Source organism: Populus alba, chromosome 6, assembly GCF_005239225.2.
Source record: "Populus alba chromosome 6, ASM523922v2, whole genome shotgun sequence".
In the NCBI taxonomy this organism is placed as follows: domain Eukaryota; kingdom Viridiplantae; phylum Streptophyta; class Magnoliopsida; order Malpighiales; family Salicaceae; genus Populus; species Populus alba.
This window is the reverse complement of record NC_133289.1, coordinates 15,717,990-15,740,151: the sequence shown is the minus strand read 5'-3', so window position 1 is coordinate 15,740,151 and position 22,162 is coordinate 15,717,990. Positions and strand designations below refer to the sequence as shown.

At 32.8% G+C, this 22,162-nt stretch overlaps 1 protein-coding gene across 1 annotated transcript; it reads right to left on the bottom strand.

Annotated features, from left to right (window-relative positions):
• Positions 1 to 405: 405 nt before the first annotated feature.
• Positions 406 to 5,599, bottom strand: LOC118057935 (glutamate receptor 2.8). The gene is made up of 5 exons (XM_035070671.2): positions 5,301 to 5,599; positions 2,398 to 3,683; positions 1,982 to 2,294; positions 1,423 to 1,838; positions 406 to 1,232 (listed from the first exon to the last, which is right to left on the bottom strand). The coding sequence occupies exons 1-5, from the start codon at positions 5,560 to 5,562 to the stop codon at positions 540 to 542; spliced, it is 2,970 nt and encodes a 989-aa protein (XP_034926562.1). The 5' UTR covers positions 5,563 to 5,599; the 3' UTR covers positions 406 to 539.
• Positions 5,600 to 22,162: the final 16,563 nt, after the last annotated feature.

The following is a 22,162-nucleotide window of genomic DNA, read 5'->3' as shown; positions in this document are numbered from 1 at the left end:
CCATTAGACTATTACTGTTGTGTTGTTGATTGTAAAATCACCATCCTTAACCCACCGAAATGACAATCAACTTATGATCACTGAAGATTGAAGTCTAGCATTTGAATTGCTTTGCACTTTAAGTATATATAAGATCATAAGTTCTCGTGTTACTTATAGGGTGTTTGTGAGTGTGGTTTTTTTTAAAGTGTATTTCACTTTGAAATGTATTAAAATAATATTTTTATTTTTAAAAAATTATTTTAAATATCATCATATTAAAAAAAAATAACATAAAAAAAAATTTAATATTTTTAAAAACTTTGTTTGAAATGTAATTTCAAATGACCTCTTGTGGGTTGTGTGTGTGTGTGTGTGTGTGTGTGTTATAAAAGGAGTAATGCTATGGTTTGTATTTCAAATAGAAAAAAAAAAATCCTCAATACCCTGATGGCCATAAACATAATATATACCACGAGGACATCATATGTTAACTTTCAATCAGCATTGGTGAATGGATGGTGGCTCACCATTATTCATGTACAGCCGGTTATTGTAGGCTACATTGTGTTAGTATTTGTACCACTGTTCACTGAGGTAGGATTGCCGCGGTTTTGACCCCCAACAACAACTTCGGCTCCTTCATCGGAAGTCATTTCATGCACACAGGCAGTATCAGGTGAAGCTCGGTTTCTTTCCGGAGTGTTAGGGGCAACAGTATCTGCATTGGAGGCAATAAAATTTGTACCACTATTCCCCGAGGTAAGATTGTCATGGTTTTGATTTTCTCCAATATCTTCGGCTCCTTCATTGGAAGTCATTTCATGCACGTTGCCAGTCTCAGGTGAGGCTCCAATATTTTCAGGACCTGTGACAGGGTGAACTCTAGATTCACTTCGCCTAAGACGATGGACGGAGGGATCTTTCTGGTCAAAACGCTTTGCTACCTCAAGAACTCTCAGCCACATGGATTGTTCTTCATGCATTGTGTTTGAAGCAGGATAATTTGAGCAAAGGAACCTGATGATATATATCAGGAGCGAAGATATGGAAGCAACTCCAGAGATAAGGAAGAGGCCCGCGAAGCTAGACAGCCTAAGACCACCTGAAGGGGTTTGAGGTCCTTGATCTTCACAGGTGATTTCCCTACCAAAGCTTTTCCTCTTAATTGCTTCCATTTTATCACGATCTTCAGTGACATTCAAGATTGCTCTCGAGAAATAAGAGACTAGTGGGGAGTCAAGTGGGAAGGCCTATAATGAAAAAAGAAAGAAAGAAGAGGATCGAGCTGATTAGAAAGTTTGCTCACTGCATAAGTTCTGTAATAGTTAAATACATGCTTAACAATGGCTAATCACTTTTGCCTTAATTATAAGTAGCCTGATAATCATGGAGTTCTACTTAAAACCTAACAACTTCAGAAAGAGAGAGAGAGTTACTCACAAAGCCAAATCCATCGGTTTGATAGGTTGGTCCTACCATTTGAAATTTAGAGCAGCGGGACTTGTCTTCAAGGAAGCGTCTAACGTAGGGAATTTCATCAAAGATAGCAGCCACACCACCATTATGAGACCCTCTAGACAACGCTTCGTGATAATCCTCTGGAGTGGTATATTCCTTCAACATCGTGTCACTGAAATTGAATTCTTTTTTAATGAAATCTTTCACAAAAGAATCTTTCTGGTGTCCAACAAAGTAATTATTCCTCTTGATCTCTGCGACATCAACAAATGCGGGATGCATCCGCTGTACTGTTAGCATTGAGGCTAAGCTAGCAGTGTAACTCTGAGATATAATAAGTACCACAAACATCCATATGATCAAGACAAATCTTGTCAGGTTGTTCTCTGGCCTCTCCCCTATTACGGCAAAAAAAAAAAAAAAAATTACAAAATTAATGATTCATGCTCATACATTACAATTTCATTTTAGTTGCGCTTGTAATCAGTTATGAAAAGAAAGTAAAGAAGATAAAAACACGAGAGTTAGAGAAGTTAATTACTATGTGCAAAGACCAGTGTTGAGAAGGAGAACCAGATAACTGTGCCCAGTTGTTGCTCCGGTGTTCCCCTAAACTCCCTGTTTATACGGTGTTCGAGCACCCATACCACTAAACCTGTGACAAAGAAGGCTAGTCCAGTTACCAACCAAAGTTTCGGGGTTAGTGGCTTCAAGAAAATCCACATGTTATCCCTCTCATCGCGTTTCATCAAAACCACCATTGTTACGCCTGATTCCGAGTAAGGCAAGGTGAAATCTACATATGATGAGCGATAAGCCACTATCGTTGTATCTCCAACCACTGCATCAAATTTCTGAGAGACAAACAAGACAAGGTCACTCTTTTTATGAACTTTTAAACTTTTTACTACAGCAAATTAGAATAGAAAAATGGATTTTAAGTAGCTTAACACGGACCTGAAGTTTGATTTGCCGAAGAAGATCATCGTAAGTCCCGGCACTCTCCCTAGTTCTATCGTTCATAAAGGGTATGAAATCATACGGAAGGGGAAATGGTAATATATCATGCACTGCACGGAAAACCTCTGCAGAGAAGCCTGAAACAATAGGCTCATTGCTCTGCTGAGGCCATTTTACTTCTATAAATTCGCTAAAACCGCTTCTCACTGGAACCCCAATCCTCAATTTCTTCGGCTGTAGTGTTGTGCCTCCTGGCCAAATTGGTTGCTTCAGTTTGGTTTTGGAATTTGAGTGTGATATTTTACTACTGCTATCCAAGCTCTGAGAAAGTCCTCCTTTTTGTGTCCAATATCCAATAACCCTCTCTGATCTCCCCACCACATTGAATATTTCAAAGGCGAAAGGTGCCATCTCACCCTTAACCAACTGGAACTTTCCACTCAAGCCATCAAATTTAGTGTTTAATATGGACTTCAGGAGTCTTGGCCCCATTTCTGAGATTCCCAAAGCCGCAAGATCAACTGACCTGCTGCTTGCGTTTTGTTTTAAGAACCTAGAATGCACAATGCCAGCCCTCTCCACTGCCATTGCTATCGCCCAAACTGTATCATATGCCCATAAACCAAAGAGGTTTTCAGAGTTGAAATTCCTTTTCCATCTTGATTTGAAACCTTCAAGCTCTTTAGATTTTGGTACAAATGGCTTCACACCTAATACACCTTCCATAGAATCCATTACTTTTGCTTCCACGGGATCTAATAAGGTGGACAATCCTGTTGTCACTAGCCATGCATACCCTTCACTCATCATTCGAGCGCTTTTGGCGAGCAAGAATAGTTTGGATCCCATGGAGGCTGTCATGTGCACCAGAAACACGCTTTCCTGCATTTTCTTTATTTTTTGGAGCTCGCTCATGATTTCAGTGTCATGGAAAGACAATGGAATGCAACTTTCATAGGGAACTCGAGTGCCAATCGCGTGGAAGGCATTTAGCAAATATGGAACCAAAGCAACGCCATATTCTGTGCCTTCATAGATTAGAACAATTTTCTTCCAACCATAAGTTTTGACAATGCTGGCAATGGCTTCCACTTGAGAAGAATCACTTTGAGCTGTCCGGATAAAGTAATTGCTTTGAACTGAAGTGAGAGCAGGACTAGTAGCTGAAAAGGAGAGAATTGGCACATGTGTCTTGGCTCCAAGCTCTATCACAAACTTGGCTTCTGATGATCTTTGAGGCCCTATGATTGCTTCAACTTCTTCATTTTTCATTAAATCCAGTGCTGCATTTTGTAAAGTCAGTTTTTTAATTAAAATATGCTATATTTTAAATTGTAAAAATGAACTTTATTTCTAACGATAGCATGGCATGATATTGTGGGCATGATTCCACAAAACATTTTCATTTTAAAAAAAAAAAAAAGAGTTATGGAAAATTTACTGTGAATGATAATGTGGATATTAATAGTGGTAACACTGTTTTGACCCTTAATTTATCAGAAGTTAGGTTGTACTGGGAGGACTACTGTTGTTTTTTAATTTTACCATCGTTAATCTGACTTTTCTACTGACACCAAATTTTTCCATGAAGATTATTAGTAACATAAATAATGAGAAATTGTGGCTATCTCATGAGATATATGTTAAAAAAAAAAAAAAAGATATTTAGGTATCTCAAATGCATTTTTAGTTTTAGTCTATGTTTTGAAAATAATAAACATGTTCTAGATAGATACACAAATACATGTATAGCTAGTGATATTAATTTCAGAAAGTTTACATCAAGATATTTAATGACTTTTGTAGGGAAGCACTTTCATAACAATCAATGTTGCAACAACATAAACTAGGTATAATAGTTGAATCATCCACTACAGAAATTGAATACATTGTTCTTATTAAAAAGAACAAATAATTGTTAATGATAAAAAAGTTCTTATATGAATTTAATCTAATGTAAAAAAACTGTGTTGCATAGTGACATTCATTCTGATCAAAGCACATTGAAGTTAAATTTCAATAGATTCAAAATGGTATGAAAATGAAGTTTTTAATTGTTGAAAATATCCATATCAATAACAATGTATTAAAAATGATAATCAAGCTTCTCTCGTCAGAGAAGTTTTGAGTTCTGTAAAAAATAAACGGGCTTGACAAAGCCCACCAAATTAAAACTTACAGGCCGATAACCGGTAAGAAAAACTCCACACATGTACATGAGGGGGGAGATTTGTTAGGTTGTCACACCACCACCACACATTCAAATTAAAACTAGCAGAGACATGGTGTGTCGTGTGCCTCTCATTTAAATATAGAAGAGCAGCAATGGGTTTTGTAAGAGAAAAGGAGAGGAGCACACCAGGAGAAAAACCGAAAAGAGACAGCTTGGGCAGCCTGTCTTCAATCTCATATTTGAAGCTCATTCACAATTTTATACTCATTTTCAGATAAAATACTTGCACGCCAAACTATCTCAAACCTTCACAAATTTTTAAAATAAAAATAAGTAGACTATCAAATAAAATGTAGAATCACACAAAATATATCCGATAAACTAGACATAAAACCTGTTTGATATTGCGATAAAAAAACAATTAAAAATGTAAAAAGAATTAATACCAGAGTGTTTTTTATATAAATTCAATTCAATATCAATCCCATCATCAAATATATGTTAAATATGAGATTATTGAAAATATATAAATAAATAATAAAAAGGAAAAAAAAATCATTGGAAAATACCATCAATTCTAGTGCTTTAATTAAGCACAAGATCTGGTTTAAAAACACCATGAGAGAGAGAGTATAAAATTAATAAAGCGTCTGAATATTTGCTGTTATGATCTTTACATGGACACTGCATTTTAGGTAGAACACAAGACAAAAGTGGCCAGTGGTACCTGCAGACGCTGCTGTCACGACATCCCCTTCGGAATCCCTGGTGACGAGAGAGATTCTAGTTCGATAATCAGCATTCCGAGCATAAAAATCAGTTTCTGCAGCAGATATGAAGCTCTCTGCTGTTTTTCCGACAGTTGAGTTCATATCAAGAACCACTCCAACTCGTATGATCACCTTCCCCATTGTCACCTGCTCACTCCACAGAATGACCAAGAGAAAGCAAAGAAAACAGCAGAAGCTCTTCTGCTTTGCCATTCTCATGAAGATTGTTGTTGATGGCAACTATGCGTATGCTTAGTATTTGTGGAGCCATTAGCAAATTTTAGTCGGCTCATATTTGGACGTACTTGTCACGACGACGTTGTGTAATTGTCAAAATTAAATGTTTATCACGTCAGAAGTGACTCCTTGTTTTTTTAGTTAAAAATATAGTAAAACAGTATTTTTAGCTCTTTTAATATCTAATATCAGCACATTAAATATACAAAATATTAATTTAAAAATCACTTTAAAAAAACACCTACGAGTATATCATAATAACACAAGTGCAAATTGTGACACAACAATATCATTTTTCACTTAATCATTTTTATTAAACAATAAGAAATATCTTCTAACTAAATTATGTTTCAATTAAGATAAATAAACAAATTTAAAAATGCATACCAATATCAGCCTAATTCACTAAAAAAAAAAAATTGTAATCTCTTTAATCAAAATTGATGTGACATATAGTACTCAATTAGATGATTGGTCCATGCTACGTTAGGTAAAGTCAATTTTTTTTTTTATCATAAAAAAATTTTAAATGTTGCTAATGTTTTTTTTCTAGTGGAAAAAAAATTAAATTGTATGAGGTTTTACCCGATATAACCCGGTTTGTTTTACTAGTTCAAAAACAATCTATATAACCTGTGAAAACAAATTTTGACTAAATAAAATTTCAAGATAACATCTTTTTTTAATATTAAAATAATAACATATTTGATTGACCTTGGACAACTCGGGTTATGAGACTATGATAACCCTATAGAAAACAAATTAAAATAAATTATGAAGTCTAATTCCCAATTAACCCAATATTGAAGGATGAAATTGAAAAAAAAATAATAAAAAAAATTGACCAGGATTAACATGTCAAACTTGCAACACGGGTCATAAGACCAAGATAACCCCATGAAAAACAAATCTAAACAAATTATAAATTAATTTAATCCCTAACCAACCCAATATTGAAGGATAAGATTAAAAAAAAAATTAGAAAAATAATGTAAACACAACCTGAGTCAATCTATTGAACCCGTGACTCAGGTCATCAGACCAAGATAACCTTATAAAAAAAACAATGACCTGATTTAACCTAGGCTAACCTGTCAAATTCACGATTTTAGTCTTGAGACTAAAATAATCCTATAAAAAAAAGTCAAAACAAATTATAAAACTTGATTCTCAATCATCCTTGTCGAGTCTAATGTCGAACGATGAAATTAGTAATAATCTTAGTTAAAAAAATGGTATAAAAATAAGCCAAGTTAACCCGAGTTACACGTTAAGCACTATTACCAAGTCATAAGATCAGTCTAACTAGGATAGCCTAATGAAAAAAAAAATCAAGAAGCCTAATTCCTAATTAAACATAATATTAATTAATGAAATTAAGAAAAAAATTAATTAAAAAAAAGATAAAAAATTAGTCAATTAGGTTAATCCGCAACCCGAGTCATGAGACAACCTAATAAAAAGAAAGTTCAATGTTGAAGGACCCGTGACCTAGATAATGAGACCAATATAACCTTTAAGAAAAAAAAAATTAAAAGAACGAGTTGATTTAACTAGGGTTAAAGCTCAATTTTTAACCAATTCAATGTCAAAACTCGTGACCTTGATCTTAAAACCAAGATATTCTCATAAAAAGCAAATCAAAATAGATTATGAAGCTCCATTTCCAACTAATCCAATCTTAAATGATAAAATTAAAAAAAAATCAATTAAATAAAAGACACAAAAACAACCCGGGTTAACTCGGGTTAATCCGTTAAACATTATACTCGTGTCATGAGATTAGAATAATCTAATGAAAAGTAAATAAAACAAATCATGAAGTTTAATTCTCAATCAAATCAATATTAAAAAATGAAACTAAAAGGAAAAAAAACAATTAAGAAAAAAAATAAAATCTAAGTCAATTAGGTTAACCTGTAAAACCTTGGATCTATATCATAAGAGTGTAATAACTAAATAATATATATATATATATATTAAAAAATAAAATTAAACAAAAAAAATATTAATTAAAAAAAACAAAACAAAGCATTATTTTAATAAATAGTGCTTTATGAGAAAGGGTATAGTAAAACCTCCTTCCTCTTTTAATTTATAGTTAATACCCGGGAGGGCAAATTAAATTTACCGTACTTGTTTATTTTGAGATTTATTGGTACAATATATACTTTCTTTTTATCCTTCTAAAAAAAATTAATTTAAAAACCATATGTGAATATATCATGATGACATAATTGCACGGCACATGCGATATCATTTTTCACTTAATCATTTTTATTAAACAATAAGAAATATCTTCTAACTAAATTATGTTTATTTTGAGATCTATTTGTACAATATATACTTTCTTTTTTTTTCCTTTTTCTTTTTTCTCTACTGTATGTATTTTGAAAAAGTCACACTTTCCGACTTTGATATTTGAAAAAGCTTGACTTTGATTAAATTTCATTATTTGAGAAAATATATTTTCAAAAAGATTTCTCTGGCAGCAAGATCGATAAATAACAATTGTGAATTGGCGTTGCGATTCAACCATTTTCGTCCATACGATTCAACCATTTTTGTCCATACGATGCATAGAATCAAACATGCAGAGAGGAAAAGGTTGGTTTCTTCCATACGGCAGCGGCAGGTCAGATGCATCTTTCAGTTGTCGAAGTCCAAATGGGCACCGCGTGTAACTGTGTTAAAAACAAAAACAGACGACATTCAATTTGTTTTTTATTTTAAAAAAATTAAAAATTAAAAAAAATTTATTTTTTTATTTTAAATTAATATTTTTTAGTATTTTTAAATAATTTTAATGTGATGATATTAAAAATAATTTTTTAAAAATAAAAAAAATATACTAATTTGATATATTTTTGAATAAAAAATATTTTAAAAAACAATTATATTCATATTTTCAAATAAATTATTAACATTTATTTTTGTTTGTGATGCAAAATATTTTATGTATTTTCTTAAAAATATATATAACGTTGATAGGATTATAAAATAAAAATTAAGTTTATGGCATATCTATAACCACGACATGAGATACAAGAATCAACTGTCATATTTTGATTGTATGGACAAAAATTAAGTTTATGGTAGACCATAATTCAGACTTAGCCAACCATCGCGGACCATTCTGAAGTTGACTTGGCCACAAACTCATCTTAAATTTTAGTTAAAAGGCACGTAACTTGAGATTTTTGTTTCATGCCCAAATCTCAACCATACAAATTTTATATATTTTTTTTTTAAAAAAAAGAAGAAAAACCAGAAATATACAAAGGAAAAGAAAATTTATCCTATTTCACAAGCTTTAACTATTTTCATATAATTTATTCCATTTCTTGGAATTTAACTATATTTATATGTTTTCTTGATTTTTAATATTTTTATGGTCATCAGTGAAAAGAAAATTAAAAAGAATAGAGAGAAGAAAAACAATCTAAACAAAAGGAAATGAGAAAAAAAAATTGAGAAAACTAAAGGAGTTTAAAACAAAAAAATAATGAGAAAAGGACAATATATATATATATATATATATATCATTTAGTTAAATTTTTTTTAAATTAATTAATTTAAGATAATATAAATATATTAATTTATTAAATTTAATTAATAATATATTTTATAGATTATTTTATTACATACCATTCAATTTTTACATTGCTTTTATTCATCTTTTTATAATGTAAGCAATTTTTTTACAGACCATTATTTTTTTTAATCTTATCTAATTGCTTTTCTAATAGTGTACATTTTTATTTTTATATATTTAAATAAAAAATTATTTCTTAAAAAATGATGTTATCAAGCTTGGTTAAATTCATAAATTAAATTGTGAGTTTAACAAGTTGATTCAAGTTGATTTGGGTCAATTAAATCTTACTTGCTAGATTTCGACTATGACCAACCTCCTATGCTCTAAATTGTAAATTAAAATCTCAAAAAAAAAAAATTATTCTAAATAATGTCTGGAAGTTTTGGCAAAGTTTAATTTATCGTTCTAACTTCAGATAGGCCCCCAACACTGTTAGGGTATAAGTTGCAATATGTATTTCTGGGAATCATGATTCTCTTATTGTTGTTAAAAATCATTTCAGTAATTCACTATTAATCATTCTAACTATTGATGCGAACACTAAAAAAATTTAACGAGCACTAGAAAAATGAAAATTTCATAAAGATATGACCTGTTTTTAGAACTTAGCTCTAATACCAACTAATGTGAACCTCAAGATCATGTGGTCATGCAACTCACAATTAAGATTGAAATCTCATCTCAGGAAGTAGAAAGAGGTCTAATAGAAGTGTGACACAATAAAAACATATCCTAATGCACCAACACTATTGAAATGAAGTCGAATGATGCCACAAAACTAGCTAATATTTGATAAGATAGATTTAGTTCGTTTAAGAACAAAAAAAAATACAAGAATCTCTCTCACACTTTAAATTGAAAAGTTAAGGAGTGTTATTCATCAAAGGTTTTGGAATTTAGGCTTTATATATGTTTATATAGTTTTTAGAAATTAACCCTAATGGACATACCTTTATAGGCTGAATTGATCCATTTACAAAAACCGGCCCAAAACCTTTACTAGTAAGCTCAAACTCTAATCCTAACAAGTCTTGGATCCTAGCTAAAAACAAATTATTAATTAAGCCTAAACAAGCATTGGGTTATAACAAATAAAAATAAAACTCATAAGTTTAAATCTTGTTCCATCATGAGATGAGAAGAAGAAAAGAAAACATTATAGGTTTAATTCAAGACTTATTTGTAGCATATAATGCTATTTAATAATCCTAGAAACTAAATGAGAAGTTGTCACCCTTTTAGTTTCTAAGTTAGAATAGAATTTTGATCTCAATCTTGTAATTATCCTTCTTTTGTAAGAAAAATGATGCTGCCTTTACTACTCCTCTTTGCCACCACTTGTGTTTCCTAAGTCAGCTTGGATTCCTTTGTTTTCTTTACTGTGTTTTCTCCTCACTTAACAAGGAAAATATAATAAATCTTAATGTTTAAAGAAAATAATTAATGTTCCCACACATAATAAGAAATAAAAAACTAGTTAGAAATCCACAAAATACATGAAAACATCACAGAACAAAGTAGGCCAAAACTGATATAAAATTGAGAGTCTTGTTGTCGAAACTTCATGGTGTAAATAAGGGTAAATTGGATCACTCTTGCACATAGATTAAATGTATTAGGCTCCTTTAGATGCTTTAAAGGATCTCCAAGTTTAGCCTTTACTCTAAAACTTGTACAACCAGTTCATTCAATTCTTCTTTCAATGCCTTCACCTTGGACCTAGCAAATGGTCCATTTGGAATGTGTGATGGGTCATTAGTGTTCATAGGCTAATTCACATCACTAATTCTCAATTAACTCAATGTTGAAGGATGAAACTTGAAAAAAAAAAATTAATTATAAAAAGGGGAAAAAAAACTCAAGTCAACTCGTCAAACATGCGATTCAGATAATGAAACTAAGATGATCTCATAAAAGATAAATTGAAAACAAATTATGAATCTTAATAACCAATAAACCTAATGTTGAAGGATGTAATTAAAATTAAAAAATCGATTAAAAAAAACACAAAAACAACTCAAGTCAACCTAGGATAACCTGTTAAACTCGAGACCCAAGTTATAAGATGGAGATAACCTCATAAAAATCAAACTAGAACAAATAAAAAAAGCCTAATTCTCAATGAACTCATTATTGAAGGATGAGTTTGACAAAAAAAAAATCAATTAGCAAAAAGGAGAAAAAAATAGAGTAAACCAAGTTAACTCATCAAACTCGTGGTCCCGATAATGAGACTAAAATAACCTTATAAAAAGTAATTTGAAAACAATTATAAAGCCTAATACTTAATAAACCTAATGTTGAAAGATGAAATTGAAAAAAAAAAAAAACGAGAGAAACACTACTCCAAAAAATAGTGTTTTCTAAGGAGGGGAATAGTAAAACCCTTTCCCTTTTTAGTTTTTTGTTTACTAGATTTGTGACCCATACTCTTTGACATTCCAATTATGTATCAATGCAATCATTTCATCGGCCTCCATTAAAAAAAATTGAATGAAAATTATTTTAGTCTCTAAATTTTAAGATTTAATCAAGTAGAACCTTATAAAAGTAATATAGTTAAATTAGAATTTTATTTCCAATTAAAAATTGCAAATGATGTCATTGTTAGTTCAACTAAAAATAGATTCTCTTTGAATGCCTTATCAATTATTTAACTAATTCTTATTATGTGGGAAAAAAAAGAGGAAAACTAATGTGAACTTTTGAAACTGGTGATTCTGGTCATGAATCCGATATTAATTCCATAGAAGGCAAACCATAAAAAATAACAAATTAAAACTCTAAAAAACAAGGTAAAAAAAGACATTAGCTTTTAAAAATTAAAAAATAAACAAGTCAACCTAGACAAACCTTCTAAACCCCGTCTAATCTTTAAGACTCACAACCCCTGAAATTCTTGAACTGAGTTCAACCAAGAAACTTAATTTTCAACAAATTTAATTTTGAAGGATGAAATCGTGAAAAAAAAATATCAATGTAAAAAACTTGCCAAATAAAAAAAATATCAATAAAAAAATAAGGATCAAATTTGAAAAAAAAAACCATGGAGGATGAAATTATAAAAACAAAAATCTAAAAAATGATCACAAACAAAATAAATAGCAATAAAAAGAACAATGACTAAATTTGAGTGGAAAAAAATAAAAAGGGGGGAAATTAAAAAAATAATAATTTTATAACTTATTAAAAATAATGAGATAATAATAAAACAAATGAGGACCATAACTAAAAGATTAAAAGTCAAAAGCGGGTGAAATAAAAAAAAACATTTATAATTTCATGAGTTATTAAAAAAATATAGTAATCAAAAGGACACAAAATATGAAAGGGAAACAAATTGCATGGACTAATCTGATTTTTTAAAGGGGCTAGCACAAAATTCAGAGTCGGGAGAGAGAAAAAAAGAGAAAAAAATAAACTATTGTCGGTGTCAATCTTGATGTATGTTAGGGGCACACGGTACCTCATTTCGTTGAGGTTGCCAATTTTTTTTTAATTACATTTAATTAATATAAATTAAACCAAATTTCTTTAGTAACCTTGAAATTTACAATAAAATCAATGTAAAATTATAAGAAGCTATTTGGTGAGAGTTATGTTGTTTTTACCTTTAAAGACATCAAAGTAATTACACTATTCTAAAAAATTAAAAAGACGAAAATGTCCCTTAGTAGTAAGCATTATATTATTTTATTTAAGGGTTAAATTAGTAATTGTACAGTAAAAATGATGAAATGACCAATCTAATCCTATATGATTTGTTAAAGACAATTGTATCATGATGAAAAAGCCACCTTGCCTTTACACCTACTTCAAAGGCTTTTTGTTTTGTTGTCTAAAGACAATTTTATAATTAAACTCTTATAATAAATAATATTCTAAATCTTGGAGATTTATTTATTTATTAATTTAATTTAATAAGTTTGGTTGTGTTCAAGGAAAAAAAAAAAGTTTGGCATGTGACTGATCTCTTTCCTAGAGAAGACCAGTCAAACATTCAGACTAGATCAGATCATGCATTCAGAACAACAAATATGATCGATTAATTATTTTTCTTCGCTAACCGAGTAGATTGTCTTTTTTATATGTAAATATCGATTGTTCCAAGAATCTGGGAAAACTTGGATAGGAATTTCCCACTTCCTTAATGTGACCTCGTAGTATTTATTTTTAAAACATATAACATATACACGCATAAACTTTCCATTTAACTTAATCACTCCAAAGTTTCATTCCCTTAATGCAACAATGTTTTTTTAAAAAATAATAAATTCGATAGATCTTCGAATGCAATCTGAATCCTTTATTAATTTTTTTATTATATTATTTTTAACTTTATTTTAGGATTCAAATTTGGATTGATATTTGAAAAATCTGATTATAAAACTCCATTTAATCTCTCAATCAAATTTAAATATACTATGATGATGTGAAACATTTTTTGGCTCCAAAATTTGGTAAGGGAATGGTTGTTGTTTTTATTTAAATATATATTAGAAAATCATTGCAATTTATTCCACTAGATGAGTGTAGATTTTATTTTAAATGATTTTTATTAATCTAATATGGATTATTCCTACAATCATTGTGTTTGGAGTTTTTAATTTTTTAAAACCTATGTGGTATATTCCACTTGATGTGTGTGGATTTATTTCCAGAATATTTTTAATTCAATGCATATTATTCCTCCATTTGGTTTATTTCACTAGCTGAATTTGAAGTTTCAAATGTTTTTAAACTAATTCAATTTATTTCACTCCATGTGTGTGAATTTCTTTTCAAATAATTTTTAATTTGATGATGATTATTTCTCCATTCAGTCTTAAATTATTTTTAAAGTAATGCGGTTTATCCCATTTCATGCATGTGGATTTTTTAAATCAATGTGTATTATTCTGCATTTAGAAATGTCAAATATTTTTGAATCAATGTAGTTTATTCTACTTAATACGTGTGGATTTCTTCTCGAATGATTTTTAATTTGATACAGAATATTTTTCTAATGTTGTGTTTGGATATTTTAATATTCTTAAGCTGATGCGATTTATTCCACTGCATGCATTTGGATTTCTTTTCAAATGATTTTTGATCCATTGCAATTTATTTTCACTTGTTGTGTATGAGCTTTTCATTTTGCTTTTTCTGAAACTAATCTTCACTCATTCCATGTGGAGCTTCCAAGATAATCTTTGCAACGAACAAGAAGGGATTTAGAATTCACCTTAAAACAAAGGAGGATTGATTTTGGGAATGAATTCGAAAAAAGTAAGAAAACTTATCATGCATGCATGCTATTATTTCACCTAAATTAACATGTTTATTGAAGGTAAAAATTCGTAGGAAATTAATTTGAATTTAGGCTTGACAACAAAGGTTAATCCTCTCACCATTATGGGGATAAGATTCAAAATAATAATTAATGGTGACTCAAGTTTTGAATTATTTCTTTTAATTACCCGATATATATATTAATCTATCATAAATTAATTATTTTATCAAGTATATCCATTATAAATAACCATAAACGTTTGACCCAACTCAATTAATATAAACAAGCATAGTTGAACATAGCAAAGAAAGAAAATCATGAATACACTATGAATTTATTCAAAATAACATACACGTATACATATGTATGTGATTAAAAAATAAAAAATATTATAAATCATAAATTTGTTTGAACAACAAATAAATTATATATGGGATTAAAATTGACCTTTACGAGTCATTGAAGTTAGCCGGAATGAGAAGAAAATAGCAATAGTCCTGAACAGGTTTAATTTCGGAGCATCATTCCACATGCCACTAGGCCATACCACTAGGCCATACCACTAGGCCATAGAGGCTTGTGGACTCTTATGCAATGCAACTTAACTCCCTCTTCTTCCTTCTAGCATCGATGGTGTAGACAACCTCATCCTGAGGTGGGAGATTGGTGATTATGAAGGTGACATTTGTTGTTAAATGTGTTTTTATACTGCTACTAATTTTTTTTTTCTTCTCCTTTTGTCTTCTTTTTACTATGTCTTTTATTTGAATAGACTTTTTGCAAAGGTCTCTTGTTTTTAAAATACGTGGTGTCCTTCTCTTTCCCTAAATGCCTCTTATTTATATTTTCTAGGATCTTTTATAAAACAGGAAAAACTAAACTGGAAAAATAACATTAGACAATTATATTATTTTTTTTATTATAAATTTTAAAATTAATTAAATTTTTTTCTTTGCCATACTTAGCATCGTGACGAACCTAAAAAAAAAAGTGTGATGTATAATTTAAAAATAATAATAATAAAAAGTTGTCTAATATTATGGTTACTAGTAACCCTATTTTTCAACAATCTAAGATAAAGGACTAGTAAAGCTTAAGAAAATATACTATTACCTCAAAGCATCTTACTTAAGATAAGTTGCATTGCTAATTATCTTTTATTTTTAATTGTTTGTTGTGTCTATTTTACCGATAATCTATGTACATAGATCTACTGCAATGAGTTAAATCCAATGTAGGTTTTATGCTTATTCATTCTAAGGTCCTAATTATTTTTGTCACTCTTAGTTTGTTTGGTGAATTGACATATCAATAACTATTTACTCTTGATCACAACATGTAATTATTAATAGTCTATTAACTTGTATCAATGAATAATTAAGTGAGCCTATGTTGGCCTTATTAAACATAGTCTAGATCCTAAAAATATTTTTCCTTATTATAAAAACAAATGTAGAAATACTAAAACGACTTCGATAATTAACAAGACATGTATAAATTAAAAAAAGATGTAAGGTTATATATATATATATAGAGCTTGGCCTAAAATGCAAGATTTGATACATTTTTTTTTATTACATGAGCATGAAATAAGAGCGAACAATTATTAACTAAGATGCTAAATTTTAAACCCTAAATCCTACTGTCATGCTAGGTATAACCGAAGAAAAATGTGAAGTTAAGAAAATAAGACATGATGTTGCAGTTTAAAGGAAAGCAAAACCAACAGGCATTTTCATTTTCTTTTTTCACACTGCAAAAACATAGAACACAACCTACACATCTCGACATGCTTATAATGTTGTAGTTTTAAAGCAAAAACCAACAGGCACTTTCATTTTCTCCTAATACAACACAAGCACGCTACATGTCCTACACACCTCAACATGCATATCTCTCCTCCTTTGAGTTTCAAACACAAGACAGGATATAACAAAAATCCTCTTTGAACACAGACTGTGTTTTTTTTTTTTTTTTTAATGCAATGTAGGCTTTCTTAGATAAGAAAAGGAGGAGCAATATATGGCTGGAACACAAGAGGGAGGCATGCGTGTTTGCCTCATTAAAATACCCTATCTAAGCTTGCCAAAAACAACACTTAAAAGTCACTTAAGCTTCCATCTTATGGAATCCATATTAATAGGTTGCCTCTCTACATGTAGAAGGGGTCATCTAACGCCAACTTTCCAACCCAATGCTCGTATTACACCTAAAAACCAAGGTAACAAAAGGATCAAATATCACCTCTTTATTTCCAACTTACTGTTAAGGAAACAGATACATGATTAAGGAAACCGGGATTAACTCTGCCAAAATCAAGCAACAGATTCTCACCACAGCTTGGCGTTTCCAACCGTTGCAAATCCTTCCATTTACTGCAGATATTATTTCTCAGGATTAGCGTTTCCAACCATTGCAAATCCTCCCATTTACTGCAGATATTATTCCCCAGTATTATAGCAAAATGTCCATATGTATTCACTGCAAAACGTAGACTTCTCTTGTATATATATTTCACTCAGGACTGTAATGCAAAGTGTGAGTTTTTCTATAACATAACTGTCTTGATCTTTTATGGTATCAGAGCATCCATCTCTCACGAGCAAACAGATCCTTCTCTAAATATGTCGACCTCTACAGATCAAACAACAGAAATTCACCCAAACACTCACCCAATATCTTCCACTGAAAATGCACTCATTGCTCTCAACATCACAACACAAATCAATGAAAAATTGACGCCGTCTACCTTTCCTCAATGGAGAGCACAATTTGAAGCTCTCCTTATTGGATACAATCTTCTTGACTACGTCCATAGAGTTTCCCAATGTCCCTCCCCAGCTGGCACGTCTCTCAGTGAGATGAACAAAACTCATTGGGTTCGTCAGGACAAGTTAATCCTGAGCGTTATTCTGGCTTCTACCTCATCCACCATCACTCCGCTCATCGCCAGTTCCAAAACCTCTCATGAGGCATGGAAAAAACTTCACCACATGTATGCCAGTAAATCCCAAACCCATGCCATGCAACTTAAGGAAGAACTTACCTTGATTCAACGAGGAAATCGATCCATTCATGCTTACTTGCAGGCTGTGAAAGCCCTTGCCGATGAGATTGCACTCATCGATCATCCAATTTTTGATGATGATATTACCCTGTACATTCTTAATGGACTGGGTGCTGATTTTAAAGAAATTGCTGCCCCAATTCGGGCACGGGAAATGTCTCTGACTTTTAAAGAGCTTCATGACATGCTTGTGGGGCATGACAGTTACCTGCGGCGTTTGGAATCTTCAACTCAGCAGCTTATTGCTTCTGCCAATTACTCTCATCATAACCGACAACACAATGATGCTTATGGTGGGTCTTATTCCAAGGCATCTTATAAACCAAATGGGCAGACTCGTCCTCAAACTTATAGTAAAACTACTCACGGCTCATTCAAGGACAACTGGAGGCCTTCCACACCCCGGTATCATCAAAGGTGTTATAAACCAAAATGCCAATTCTGTGACCAAATGGGCCATATAGCTAAGTCTTGTCCACATGTTCATAGATCTGAAGTCACAGCTAATTGCATCGTTGCTTCTCAACCAGAAAATCAGAAATGGCTTTTTGATTTTGCTGCTTCTCATAACATTACTGGTGACTTGAAGAATTTATTTGTTCACTCTGAATATGATGGTACTGATGAAGTTGTTATTGGTGATGGGTCAGGTTTGACTGTCTCTCATATTGGTTCCTTGACTTTGAAATCACAAAAACGAAAATTTATACTTCGTGACACCCTTTGTGTTCCTAACATTTGCAAAAATTTAATTTTTGTTCATCACTTTACCTCTCACAATAATGTCTTTATTGAGTTTCATCCTTTTTATTTTCTTGTGAAGGACCAGACTACGGGGGCGACATTACTAAGAGGAGCATGTGAAAGCGGCGTTTATCATTTTCTGAAATCACTGGTGGATTATAATCCTAAAATTATTGCAAATGTGCATGAACGCATCTCATTGGACGGGTGGCACAAACGTCTTGGTCATCCCTCATTCAAAATTGTCAAAAATCTAGTAAATCATTTTTCTCTTCCTATGGCGCATAATAAATTGCATTCTCTATGTTCATCATGCTCTATCAATAAAGCCCATCAACTTCCTTTCCATCCTACTAGTTTTCAAAGTCATGCTCCCCTTGATATTATTTATAGTGATGTGTGGGGACCTGCTCATTGTGTTGGTCTAGATGGCTCTCGCTATTATTTAATCTTTATTGATCATTACACAAAGTATATGTGGTTATATCCCATTAATGCAAAATCTTGTGTCAAGAGCATCTTTCCTCAATTCAAACAACTTGTTGAGAAACGATTTCAATCACAAATAAAAAGTCTTTACTCTGATAATGGTGGCAAGTACACAAGCCTAAAACCCTATCTCTCTCTTCATGGGATTAGTCATTATACCACTGCTCCTCACACACCCCAACAAAACGGTGTTTCAGAACGTCGGCATCGCCATCTAGTTGAAACTGGTCTCACTTTACCACACAATGCTAATCTTCCCCTCTCATACTGGCCACATGCTTTTCACACTGCCACGTATCTCATTAATCGTCAACTTACACCTCTTTTACAAAACAAATCACCATTTGAAAGTCTTTTTGGCCAAAAACCAAATTATCTTAAATTAAAAACTTTTGGGTGTATTTGTTATCCCATACTCAAACCTTATAACACCCATAAAATTCAGCCCAAGTCCACTCTGTGTGTCTTCATCGGGTATTCCTTAACCCAAAATGCCTACCGTTGTCTAGAACCCACAACAAACCGAATTTATCTCTCCAGGCATGTTCTCTTTGATGAGCACCAAACAGTAGCTTCCTCTAGCTCTCATTTCTCTTCACCTGTGTCCACTCCTTTATTTGCTGCTCCGTCCACATCTTCTACTTCATTAGTGGTTTCAGAATCTGCCATTGCCGTGGACTCATCTCCTCCAGGTAATACCTTGCCCTCTCATTCTCTGGTTCCCTTACATTCTCCTGTGTCTGTTCCCTCACTCCCTCCTACTGCAGCCCACCATTCCCCACCTTCACCAGTGTCTCCTGCATCTAATAGTATTTCACCTTCGGTTCCCCCAGACATAATTCCACCACCATCAATTCGGACACACCCCATGACTACCCGATCCCTCAATAACATCTTCAAACCCAAACAAGTCCACTCTGTCACCAGACACTCCCTTCCTCAAAGTCACGAACCAACATGTGTTGCTCAGGCTCTGTCCATGCCACATTGGCTTGAAGCCATGTCTGATGAGCTTACTGCTCTTATGAGACATGGTACTTGGGACTTAGTGCCTCCTCCAGCCGGTTGCAAACCTATCAGTTGTAAGTGGGTTTTTCGTGTCAAACGAACGGCCGATGGGAAAATTGATCGCTTCAAAGCTCGACTTGTTGCCAAAGGCTTTCACCAATATCCTGGGATTGATTATAAAGAAACTTTTAGCCCTGTTGTCAAACCTGCAACCATTCAATCTGTGCTAACTGTTGCTGTCATGCAAGGTTGGATTTTACGGCAAATGGATGTTAACAATGCCTTCCTTCATGGACAGCTTACTGAAACTGTTTATATGGGTCAACCTCCCGGATTCAAGGATCCCACGCACCCTCACCATGTCTGTCAGCTGCGTAAAGCTATATATGGGCTCAAACAAACACCTCGGTCATGGTATTTAACACTCAAGCATGCTCTTATTCAACTTGGCTTTCATAATTCCAAGTCTGATTCATCCTTGTTTATCTATCACCGTGGCCCTGTTATGTGTTATATGTCGGTATATGTGGATGATCTTGTGCTTCCTGGAAATGATACTGCCTTTGTGCAATCTCTTATTCAGCAGCTTGGTACTCAGTTTTCATTGAAAGATATGGGTCCTCTTAACTTCTTTCTTAGCATGGAAGTTGTCTCCGCCTGTGCAGGTTTATTCTTGTCTCAACATCAATATATTCGTGACTTATTATCCAGAACAAGCATGGTTGGCGCCAAAGATGTATCCACTCCCCTATCCACTGGTATTCCGTTAAAACTAGATGATGGAACTGCCTCTGTTGATAGCAGCGACTTTCGTCGAGTCCTTGAAAGTCTTCAATACCTCTCCCTCACCCGCCCCGATATTTCCTTTGTTGTCAACAAGTTATCTCAATTCATGCACAGGCCAACTACTACACACTGGACAACAGTCAAATGCCTTCTTCGGTATCTGAAGCAAACCATCTTCCATGGTATTCACATTCGAAAAGCTACTACCTGGCATTTAACAACCTACTCTGGCTGGCAACTTCAATGACCGAACTTCCACTTCTGCATACATCAGCTTTCTGGGAAACAATCCCATTTCCTGGAGTTCAAAAAAACAACGTGTTGTTACCTGTTCATCTACCGAGGTTGAATACCGATCCTTAGCCAATGCAGCATCTGAAACTATGTGGCTGCTTAGTCTTCTCAGTGAACTGGGTTTTCCACTCAAAGCACCTCCTTCTCTGCTCTGTGACAACCTTGGTGCTACTCATCTCAGTTTTAATCCAGTCAATCACTCCCGCATGAAGCATATTTAGATTGATTTGCACTTTGTGCGTGACTTAGTTCAGAAGGGTTCGCTTCTTGTCAAACATGTTCACACTCAGGATCAGCTTGCTGACTTACTGACTAAACCATTATCTCGACAGCGTACCACGTTTCTCCGATCCAAGATTGTCCTCACTGATGGGATTCCTATCTTGCGGGGGCGTGTCAAGGAAACATATACATGATTAAGGAAACCAACATTAACTCTGCCAAAATCAAGCAAAGATTCTCACCACAGCTTGGCGTTTCCAACCGTTGCAAATCCTTCCATTTACTGCAGATATTATTTCTCAGGATTAGCGTTTCCAACCATTGCAAATCCTCCCATTTACTGCAAATATTATTCCCCAGTATTATAGCAAAATGTCCATATGTATTCACTGCAAAACGTAGACTTCTCTTGTATATATATTTCACTCAGGACTGGAATGCAAAGTGTGAGTTTTTCTGTAACATTATGAGCAGTTGTCTTGATCTTTTACTTACATGGAGATAAACTACAATATTAGTTCCTCCTCGTATAAGTAAAGTGTTGGGGAATGCAACCGGTGATGTACTGATAGTTGTCCATTCGAGACTAAGCATACTGACACAATATTTAACGTGGTTCGACAAATTATCTACATCCATGAGAGAGGTCAATATTATTAGAGATAGAGAAAGAATACAAAACAAATACATAGAGAAAGGAGGATCACATCCACTCTAACTTAACTCCCAACTCACACACACTGCTGCATATGGCAGCAGGGTTGTTGCCCATGGCAGCCCCCCTTTTCTCTCCTTTCTATTCCTCACACTCTCATTCTCACTCTCTCTCATTTCGCTCTCAAATAATGCCTCTATTTATAGGCATCAATGGTAAGACAAGAGGCCATTAATTATGACACAAATGGTGGCAGCACATGGGTTGCATCATTTTTGTCAATTGTTGGTGCAACTTCTATTGTAGCCTTTTAACAATGACAACCCTACTTCTTAGAATAGGTTGCACATATTGTTGCCCATTAATGAAAATATCATAAAGCATGTCCATATTAAAAGATTATTGCTTTGTATGCCAAACACAAACAAAACTGGTTACCTAAAGTTG

Coding starts and splice junctions, on each gene's coding strand:
- LOC118057935 (XM_035070671.2), bottom strand. CDS start 5,562: ATGAGAATGGCAAAGCAGAAGAGCTTCTGCTGTTTTCTTTGCTTTCTC. Junction 1,839..1,981: donor AACACTGGTCTTTGCACATA/GTAATTAACTTC, acceptor TTGCCGTAATAG/GGGAGAGGCCAGAGAACAAC. Junction 1,233..1,422: donor AAACCGATGGATTTGGCTTT/GTGAGTAACTCT, acceptor TTTTCATTATAG/GCCTTCCCACTTGACTCCCC.